The 11,171-nt window shown below is 41.7% G+C and overlaps 1 protein-coding gene across 2 annotated transcripts in view; it reads left to right on the plus strand.

Moving 5' to 3' along the window:
* The window catches only part of CORO1C (coronin 1C), a 72,804-nt gene that overhangs the window by 21,677 nt on the left and 39,956 nt on the right, over positions 1-11,171 (plus strand). For both annotated transcript variants that reach the window (XM_040619820.1, XM_008707638.2), the window contains exon 2: positions 5,661-5,860. In XM_040619820.1, the coding sequence (XP_040475754.1) occupies positions 5,666-5,860 (195 nt within the window). In that variant the 5' untranslated portion in view covers positions 5,661-5,665. The remainder of the gene's footprint in view (positions 1-5,660; positions 5,861-11,171) is intronic.

Consider the following 11,171-nt stretch of genomic DNA (forward strand, 5'->3'; position numbering starts at 1 on the left):
CTATTATTGAATTGTAGGAATTCATATATAATCTAGACACAGGTGCCTTATCAGATACATGATTTGCAAAAAATTTCTTCCATTCTGGTGGATTGTCTTCACTTTCTTGATGGTATCTTTTGAAGCACAGAGGTTTTTAACTTTGATAAAATCGAGTTTATCTACTTTTTATTTTGTTGCTTGTGCTTTTGTTGGTGTCATATTTAAGAATCCTTTGTCAGATTGAAGGTCATGAAGATTTACTTCTGTGTTTTCTTTCAAGAGTTTCATAGTTTTAATTCTTTTACAGTTACGTCTTTGATCTGTTTTGAATTTATTATTTTATATGGTGAAGGTCAGGATCCAACTTCTTTTGTATGTGGCTGTTCAGTGGTCCCAGCACCTTCTGTTGAAGACTGTTCTTTCCCCATTGAATGGTTTTGGCATCCTTGTTGAAAATCACTTGACCAAAGATGTATGAATTTATTTCTGGACTTTGGATTTCGTTCCATTGATGTACATGTCCGTCCTTGTTCTTGTACCACACTGTCTTGATTTTCATTGCTTTGTAGTAAGTTTTGCGATCAGAAAGTATGGGTCTTCCTAATTTGTTCTTTTTTAAGGTTGTTTTGGTTATTTTTGGTTCCCTTGCAATTCCATCTGAATTTTAGAATCTGTTAATTTCTATAAAGTCAGCTGAGATTCTGATAGGGATTACATTAAATCTGTAGATCAGTTTGTGGAGTGTTGCTTTTTTTTTTTTTTTTTTTTTTTAAAGTAGGCTCCATGCCCACTGTGGGGGCTTGAACTCACAACTTTGAGATCAGGTGTCCCATGCTCTACCAAGTGAGCCAGCCAGGCTCCCTGGAATATTGTTATCTTAATGTTAAGTCTTCTGATCCATCAACACAGGATGTCTTTCCATTTAATTGTGGTCTTCTTTAATTTCTTTTAGCAGTGTCTTGTCATTTTTAGTGTACAAATCTTTCACCTTCTTGGTTAGGTTTATTCCTATTTTATTCTTTCTGGTACTGCTGTGAATGGAGTTGTTTTCTTAATTTCATTTTCAGATTATTAGAGTGTATAGAAATACAGTCGATTCTCGTGTATTGATCTCTTATCCTGCAACCTTGCTGAACTTATTCTGATAGTTTTTAAGTAGATTTCTTAGGATTTTCTCTATGTAAGATCATGTCATCTATGTTCAGAGATAGTTTCACTTCTTCCTTTCCGATCTGAATGCCTTTTATTTCATTTTCTTGTCTGATTGCGCTGGCTAGAACCTTTAGCACATTGCTGAATAGAAATGGCAAGAGTATACATCCTTGTCTGGTTCTGGATCTTGGAGAGAAAGCATCTTTCATCATTGAATATTGTGTTAGCTGTGGGGCTTTTGTTTTGTTTTGTTGTTTTAATCAGTTTGAGGAAGTTCCTTTGTATTCCTACTTTGTTGAGTGTTTTTATCATATGAAAGTCTTGGATTTTGTCAAATGCTTTATCTGTGTGAGATGATCGTATGATGTTTGTTTTTATTTGATTGATATGTTACATGATTTGATTTTCAGATGTTGACCCTACCTTGCGTTCCTGACAAGCCCCACTCTTTTTGTAGGTTGCTAGATTTGGTCTGCTAGTATTTTGTTGAGGATTTTTGCATCTGTATTCATAAGAAATACTGATGTAGTTTTCTTGTGATATCTTTCTATAATACTGGCCTCAAAATTAGTTTGGAGGTATTCTCTCCTCTTCTGTTCTTTGCAGGAATTGTTCTTTGTGAAGAATTGGTGTTAATTCCTTAAATGTTTGATAGGCTTCGGTGGTGAAACCATCTGGACTTAGGCTTTGTCAGATGATGTTTTTAATTATTATAGGTATCAGTCCATTCATTTTATAGAAGAGGAAACCGAAGCTCGGAAAGGTTAATAAGTAATTCGCTAGTAAGTGGCAAAACTGGGATCTTAATCCGAATGACTTCTGTTAAGTGTTCGGATAACAATAGCTGACATTTACTGCATAGTTATGTGTCTCTAACCGCAATCCCCACACCAAGTGCTCATTTAATAATAACTTCAATTTCATATGTATTGTACCCATTTTCAGGTAGAGAATCTGACACTGACTTGCCCTATTGAACCTTGCCAGGAAGTAAATGATACAGCTGTGCTTCTTACTCACAAGGCTGTCCGACTGTGGAGCCTGCCCTCTAAATTGCTCTTCTCTATTGTGTGCAGCAAAAGCAGCTGTGCCACATGTGGACGGCTGAGCCCAGGTCAGGTTCGACCTTGTGTAAATGGGCTCACATATGTCACGTTCCACTTGGACATATCTGGCTTCAGTCAGCACAGTGCTCTGGAAGTACTGTCTTTTCTCACTTACTCTGCTATGTGGCTAACACTCTTCTCCATGGTTGTAGCAAAAGAACCTGCATATCATTCTGACTCCATGTGGTTAGGATGAAAGTAAGTTGTCACTATGCGTAATATAGAAATGACTTTTAAAGGTATTTTAGTATGGACGTCAGCCAGCAGATTTACATAATGCGTTTCAATGAGGACATTCAAAGCACTTTACATGTTTATATTCATATTCATATTGTTGCTGAGATTAGATGGTATCTGGTCTATTTGAGTAAAGAGGGAAAATTGTCTCTATTTTTTAAGTTAAAGGCCCTCCTCAAACATTCATTCACATTTCAAAGGAGTCCCAAAAAGCTGACCTGATGCCTTGTGTGGGTGGAGGGGCTGGTTGAGTGGTGGAGCTCACAGAGGGAGGTTAGCTCTCATCTCCTGCACAGTGGGGCGGGTGGTAGCTAGGCTTGGCAGCTGGTGTTCTGGGAGCCCCAGAACAAGGGCTCAAGGCTCCACTGTACAGAAACAGGTTGTCAGTGGTACCTTCTCATACCTGTGCGCGCCTGTGCTTGGTGATGTCTTATCCAGGGCCTGCAGCCTGGCTTCTGCTGAGGCTGGCGTGGGGCAGTGCCCTCATCGTGCAGCACTGGAGGAGGGTATCTGAGTGTCTAGCTGCTCTTAACTTAGGCTTTCAGTCAGTTTTCTCTGCAGCCTGTTTTCCACATCCCTGTCTTTAGAGATACACAGCTTTTCTTCTGAGTGCTCTGGGGTTTCACGATGGGCCTTGGCAGGCATCCTTTTCTGAGCCTCTCCTCCTGAGGCACTCAGCTGAGTGGAGAACATTCACACTTCCGTCAGTTATGTGTGCATGATCGCTTTCTGTCTTTCAGATTTTCTTGTCACGTTTACTTTTTTTTTTTTTTAAGATTTTGTTTTTTTAAAGAAATCTGTACACCCAATGTGAGGCTTGAACTTTTACAACCCCAAGATTAAGAGTCGCACTGTCCACCCACTGAGCCAGCCAGGCATCCCCACATTTGCTCTTTCGTAGGCTTTTTTCCAGTGTTCTTTCTCTTGTGCTTCGGTGTTATCTACTTTTATTCCTTTTTTGGCATTTTATTAGGATTTCAGGAAGGAGTGGAGATAAATGTCATTTGTATTTCTTTTGTAGATTACCTCTTCATGTCTTTTTTTTTTTTTTTAAAGCTTTTATTTATTTATTTGACAGAGAGAGAGACAGCCAGCGAGAGAGGGAACACAAGCAGGGGGAGTGGGAGAGGAAGAAGCAGGCTCACAGTGGAGGAGCCTGATGCGGGGCTCGATCCCATAACGCTGGGATCACACCCTGAGCTGAAGGCAGACGCTTAACCGCTGTGCCACCCAGGCGCCCTTCTTCATGTCCTTTGTATAACTTTCTATTGGGATTTTTATGTTTTGAATCGGTAAAAAATTCATACATGAACAATAATAACTCTTTGACATATGGTGCAATCCTTCCTTTCTACTCCGTTAACTTACCTTAGAAACACTTGCTGGAAGATACCAGTGGGGATTCCAGTTTTGCTAACTTGTACAGATGGTTGTATAGGGAAATGGATCCAGAGACCAGCTGGCTGTACATTGACTTTTGTATGGATGTGATTTTCTTTTGGTTTTCACTACCCCACGGAAGCTGTCTTATCTATTCATACTTGAGAAATACTCAGGCTGTTTCACAAATGACCGACTCTGGCCAAGTAGAAGCGAATCATTTGCCATCTCCTCTACCAAATACTCTAAGTATATGGTCCTGGTAGTCAGCTGGAAAGGTCTGGCAACAGCTGGGCTGAGGAACACGGGTGCTCAGCTGCCTGCCAAGCGTTTGTTGCCTCAGCCCAGCCACATGCCCCAGGCTTGGAAAGAGGCCACTTTTGCACATGCCTTGGAAGTGTAGAAGGAGGCTCTGGCAAGTGTAAATGATCTCCCTCTGCATTTAGCAGTGGGCCCAGAGCCATGAGGAAGAGAATCAGAGGGAAGGAATTAGCAGCAGCCCACCATGTGTCCCATTTGGCATGAGTAGACAGGTGTTCACCTTCCTCTGTGCATGGTGATCAGGAGTACTGGTTTTCAGCTGAGTTGTCAGGTTTGACCATGTTCCATTTCCCCTTCTGTTTTCTCCAGGCCCCTTCTATCCTAGCCAGTATGAACAGAATGTCCTGCATATTAGCAGACAGGAAAACTATATTGGCTGCGGTGTAGGAAACCTGGATCAGATGAGGCCTGGTGATTCCAAAGCATGAAGCTTTCAGTGCACATGTCCCTGGGATACCTAGTCTGGAGTACTTTGGAGTCTGAAGTGACCCATGAGGAAGCCCAGGAACACTGGCTTGGTGTCACTTCCCCTTACCCAGGTCCCCTGGTCACTTGGGAAGTGGCTGTGGTGAATGGTCAGCTCTGACATGAAAACTCATCCTGGTTTCATTTCCCCCCTGAGTTTTTCCTTTCCTCTGTCTGACTGCTACTGCTATAATCATTCTGGAACTTTCTCAGGCTGGTTTACTGCCACAGTTCAGCCAGCACCTTGCTTATAGCTTCTTCCCATCTGATATGTCCAATATACTACTGTTAGACCTCTTGTCATCCTAAATAACACTTTTATCACATTGCTTTCTATTTAAATCTTTGCTATTCTTTTCTAAGACCTAGCTTTTGACCTGTCTGCTGCCTTAGTCAGACTCCTGTTAGCACTTAGCACCAGAAGTCTTGTTCTAAGTTTCTCTGATATTATTCCTATGTTGGAAGGCTTTTGAAGACAAGGATGGTTGCTTATGTCTCTTGAATTTGCCACTACACGTAGCTGGTCTTAAGGAAACACTCATAAGCAGACACAGTCCTCAGCAAGAGCCGATGTCTGGGGAAAATGCTTAAAAACTGAAAAATTACCTTGGCAGACTGAGGAAAAAGCCACAGTAATATAACGTTTGGGGGGATTTGCTTTAGCTTCAAATTCACCAGATAACTTTACTTTGGATTTTCCTTATCTATGAAAGGAGAAGGTTGGAGTGAATTATCTTTCAATTCCCACTCAGCCCTGAAAGGCTAATTTTCCTTCATTCTTTGCCTTGATCTTTCTCCTGAAATTAAAACTGATGAGCTGTTTCTGGATCTTGAATTAGGAATTTTTCATTTCTTTGTAATTCTTTCCCTGACGCATTTTGTTTTCTCGGGTTATGTGCTGCTAAAGGGAATTTGGGTTTGCCATTTGGCTACTTTTTAGGAGAGCAGACAAAATGCCATATTCTGATTTTTTTTTTTTCCTGCTTGGATTTTAATGTACTTTTTGCTCTTCCACAGACACAATGAGGCGAGTGGTACGACAGAGCAAGTTTCGGCATGTGTTTGGACAAGCAGTGAAAAATGACCAGTGTTACGATGACATCCGGGTTTCTCGAGTGACCTGGGATAGTTCCTTTTGCGCTGTCAATCCCAGATTCGTTGCCATTATCATAGAAGCGAGTGGGGGAGGAGCATTCCTTGTGCTCCCTTTGCACAAGGTAAGTAATCTGACTTTTCCGTTCTCTTAGACACCCTCTGGTAATCTCGATTTATTTCATAATAGATTAACTTTGGGGATTGATAGTTCACTAAGAATTGTGATTGTGGAGACCATTATACTCTGATGTAACGGAGGTTTACTCCACACATTTCACTAACCACATCAGTTTTTCTCTAACAGAATCATTAAACAAAATGGTAAACTCTGTTCTGGGTGTGCCTTCCCTGAATGAAGAGTTTTTTTTTTTTTTTTTTTAAGATTTTATTTATTTATTTGACAGAGACAGCGAGAGAGGGAACACAAGCAAGGGGAGTGTGAGAGGGAGAAGCAGGTTTCCCGCCGAGCAGGGAGCCTGATGCGGGGCTCGATCCCAGGACCCTGGGATCATGACTTGACCCGAAGGCAGACGCTTAACGGCTGAGGCACCCAGGGGCCCCTGGATGAAGAGATTATTGTAATGATGCTGTGAGCATGGGCGGGCACAGGCATTTTATGATTTGGTTAGTAATCATCCACTTTTCACAAGTTTTTTCAAAGAGTGCAATTTTTAAAAGGAGCGGAAAATTTTTTTTAAAGATTTTATTTGAGAGCGAACGTGTGTTCAAGCAGGGGGAAGAGCAGAGGGAGGAGGAGGAGAGATTCTCAAGCAAACTACACACCCAGCGTAGAGCCCGTCATGGGGCTCGATCACACAACCCTGAGATCATGACCTGAGCCAAAATCAAGAGTCCAGTGCTCAACTGACTGAGCCACCCAGGCACCCCGAGCAGAAATTTTTAAATTAATCTTCCTCTTCTTCTCCTTCTCCTTTGTTTTCCTTCTCCTCCTTCTCCTGTGAAGTCATGAAGACTGAGACTTTTTGGTTTTTTGAATGGTAAATGGGATGAGACCTTAAGAAAATGTCTCCCAACCAATGCAGGTTTCAAGTCTGGACAAGACTAGGTTTAGCATAGAATCTAGCAGTGCAAATAAGTGGTAGAAATAAAGGATCTTTACTGAAAGTTGTTACACGTGACCTTCAACCTTACTGGGCTTCCCCGTCTCCTGACTTTATCCTTCCAGGGAGCCCGCTCCAGTATGGGGGAGAAGATAGGAGATTTGTGAATTTCTGACTGTTCTTGAATATTGTAGATGAAACTCAGTACTTGCTTTAACAGGAGATCCCAGGATTGCAGATAAGTGGGGGTCGGGAGGTGGGTGTGAAGAGAGAAAGTGAGCCTGGAAAGCATCCTTTTCTAGTTGGCTTCTAAGAGGAAAATAAGTTTGGGTGAGTCCTGAGCTCTAATGATAAGGGCTCGGTACCGGTGAGGATGCAGGTGTTGGGTCACATTACAGCTGTTTCCACTCTGCTGAGAACATTGGGTCTCTGTGAGTCTGAGCCATGTATATTACGGGTACATCTCATCATAATGGACTGTGTGATTCTGAAAGTGGTTATAGTAGAGTGAATTTCTGTCAAAGTATTGTTTCCCATTATATTTCGATGTTTTTGCCTTGGGAAAATTCTCAGTGGGAAAACTTCCAATTCCCTTGTACTTTACTTTCTCTCAGATGTCATGACTGACTTATTTTAACATCTGATTTTTACTTCAGTGGCCAGATTGCTGTGATATTATACAATAGGACCATCTCACTATAGAAATAGTAGATGGATGCCTTTAGGGAACAAATTTGTTAAGTGTTTCCAAACATACCTTCTTACTGGCAGAGTTGTTGATTATATCTTAAAGGGGACTCTTTTTGTTAAGTTGAATTTTTATTTTCTACTCAGATACTTTTATTTCTGTGGAGAAAATTGCTGTTTAGCAGCAGATAATACATTACAGTATTGTAACTGCTTACCTGATTCTAGAGTGGGAGTTTGACTTTAATGTCAGTTGCATGTGGTGGGTTCTGTAATGGCCACCCGAGAGGACACCTCAGTTTGTCAACCAAGATCAGGCACCGGAGTACCATGATGTGTTTCGGAGTTTGAGTTTTTATTCTCTCTTATAGACTGAGAGATAGATTTAAGACTGATTTATTTACTTATTTGGCTTCAAAGAAATGGAACAAGCCAATTAAGCCCCAAAGTAAACTTTTTGAATGGTTTATCTTCCTCTGAGTTCAGGTAGTTCTCTTCAAGTTCCACATTCACAAAAGGCTCTGTGAATCCATCTTTGCTTCTACAAACCACAGGAAGCTTTGAGTTTCATTTATATCATTTAAGGGAGACCTGTATGCAGTTTCTAAGCCAACTGGATCTTATGATCTGGTTTTCACTTGCATTAGTATTTTGTTCTTTTACCAGTTGTATAGGAATTAAGGTAGAATAAGTTCTTTAAAAAGTGCTGTGTTTGGAAGAAGTGTTAGTTTTTGGAAGAACCTCAAGGGTCATTTTCCCAGACTGTAATATGGTCTGTGTGGCTTTGGTCCTTAAATATTAATTTGTTTTGGAGGAGGTGACATTGGCATAAACTAAGCCCAGCCATTGGAAATAAGGTCAGTACTTGGTGTTAATGACCTTTGTAATTGATGGGTTCACATGTACTGTGTGGGACTTTGTGTATTAAAGTGTCTGTATTTTAGCCCTTAGGGCCAGTGTGGCATAGAGGAAGAACACAGGTCTGGGAATTGGGGAGCTGGGGGTGGTTCAGTCCTGGCTCAGCTACAGACTTGCAGTAGGGCATGGATATGTCACTCTGTCCTTCCTACAACTTCAGTCTCTTGACATCTCTGAGATAGTTTTATAATAAGGTGCTGCTTTTGTTCAAAGCTAAGAAAAACCAAATTCTTAAATATAATATGAAGTGATGCTTGAAATGGCAAGAAATGATGCTCCAGATGTGTACTGGGCTCCAGTATGTGTTGTTAGCAGTCTGGGATTACTCTAAACATGAATTGTAGGAGATGGGCATGGTTTTTAATAGCCATCTCAGAGACTTCTATTAATGCTCCCCACCCCCTTTTTTCCTGGTTATAGACAGGCAGGTGAGTTTTGGAGACGCTTTTGGGGCTCTCTGTACATATTAATACTGAATATGCATGTATCAATCTTGAGATGTATTGTGACTCTTCCGCAAAGGTTCCTTTTTGAAAACATGGCCTTCCATGAGTTTATCTTCAAAGCTAGTTAGTGTCCACAGTAAATAGGGCTTATTATTGCTACTTCGTGAGGTTTGTGGTTAGATTCTGGGAAAATCGTGATCTCTGTGGACTTAAAATAGATACAGTGTTAGGGCAGGTACATTAAAACACATACGTAGCAAGAGGCAAGCTTAGGAATGAATGTGTATTTATTTTAAGTGTATGGTTTATGAGGTTTTCGTTAAGAAGGTTTTATTAGAGAAAGTGGGATTGTAGGAGGTCACTGCTAGAGGACTACAGAAGGTACTGAGCCCTGAGGTGGGGTGATTTAGGTTAGCACACGTGGTTCAGGATCTCTTTTGTAATGCTCCCATCAGGCTGTGGCATGCTGTGCTGTCATGACTTTCAGGGTGTGGCTTAATACATTTTCTTACTATTTGGTCTTTCAGAGGATGAATAATAGCAGTCTTGCAGAACAGAAGTTGGCTTTGTGGTTTTGGCTGTAGGGATTTTTCCCCCCACAGTGACACAAGCTGCCTTGTATCAGCATACAGGTTTGAGCTCCCTGTGTACTGTACCATGTGGGCATGAACAAGCCTCTCCTGTGTGGAGTAGCTGCACTGGTGATGTGGGGTGAGGCATTCCCAGTCCTGTCCTGAACCGTGGTGCTCATACACACCGGTGTTTGAGGGAAGGTGCATGTGTGTGCGTGCACATACACATTAAAGCTTCAGATCACGGTGAACATGTAAATCCTAACTTAAAACAAGCGTGGGGGGGGGAGTTGGTTAGAATTCTATGCTCTTGATCTCTTAACATTCACTTAGGTGGAGCATGCAAATTGGAGGGCTCCTGTCTTCCCTAATTGCTTTCTCCCTTCCTCCCTTCACTGTTCTTACTTTGGGTTACTGGAGTGATGGCTGATTTCATCCTCCCAGTAATTGCCTCTTAGGCAGCTCTGCTCTGGGCCAGGGTGGACTGGGTGTGGCCAGGCCTCTTACCCTTTTGGGTAACTATCCCCTCTCCTTCTAGCTTCTCTGGTATAGCTGTGCAGTACTTTCTTGCACATGGTTATGTTTCTCCCATTTGTTTTAGGAACTGTGTGTAGGAATTTGTGACACGGCTTTATTTATGTCTGTGAACTATCTTTTCAGCTCATCTGGTAGTCTTTCTCAACTAGGGTTTTGTGAAAGAATTCAGTCCTACAGAAAATCATTTCAGTAAATATTTTCTTAGTTCTCTCAAGGATGGGACATGCTATTCCTTCTAGATGTATAGGAGGGAAATTAATTCATTACATGAATTTGCTGCCTTAGAGCACTTGGACTTAATTTTCTTATAGAACCTGGGTTGACAAGGGCTGCTTTAGAGTGTTATTCTGTATTACTTATTGAGGAAGATTATCTTGATTCATTTCAGTCAGAATTCTAAGTACCTCTTCTTACTGTTCAGTATCCAATTCAAACGTAATCTCTGATTCACTGAGTCAGTGAAAATCGTCCTTTGGGTTCCCTTAGCTGCTTGTCCATGTGCTGGTACCACATCCTGCATCATCACAATGTACTATAATTATTTTCTTAGCCACTGAACAGATAAGGGAAGAATGATTGCAATTATAGTCTCTTGATCTCTTGACATTCACTCGGATGGAGGATGCAAACCCGATGGCTGTTTGTGTGGTAGACCTCCAGGATGGCCTCCAGTGATCTCACCTCCTTGTATCCATGCTCTAGTGTGGTTTCCTCCCGCATTAAATTGGGCTGAACTATGTAACCACTGGGATATGGTGGAGTTGATGGCATGTGACTTCTGAGGCTAGGTACTAAAAGCATGTTGGCTTCCGCTTTGTCTCTTTGGGAAGCAGCATGTTTTGAGGAGACTCGAGCAGTTCTGTGGAGAGGTCCACAGGCCCTCCTGCTGATAGTCCGCATCAGCTGACCAACCCTGTGAGTGACCTGTCTTGAAAGTGGATCCTGCAGCCCCGGCTGACACATGACTCATGAGAACCCTGGGCTAGAACCACCCAGATAAGGTGCTTTTGAACTCCTGACCCTCAAACTCTGAGACAATAAATGTTTACTGTCTTAAGCAGCTAAGTTTTAGTGTAACTTATTAAGCAGCAATTGATAAGTGATTCATGTATTCTGAGGATATAGCACTTGATTCATCATGTAAGTCACACAATGCATGAATAGATGAGATACTTACAGTGACCTAAAAGGCCTTCTGGGAGTTTTGGGCAC

This window comes from Ursus maritimus, unplaced genomic scaffold (genome assembly GCF_017311325.1).
Source record: "Ursus maritimus isolate PB19 unplaced genomic scaffold, ASM1731132v1 scaffold_33, whole genome shotgun sequence".
Taxonomy (NCBI): Eukaryota; Metazoa; Chordata; class Mammalia; order Carnivora; family Ursidae; genus Ursus; species Ursus maritimus.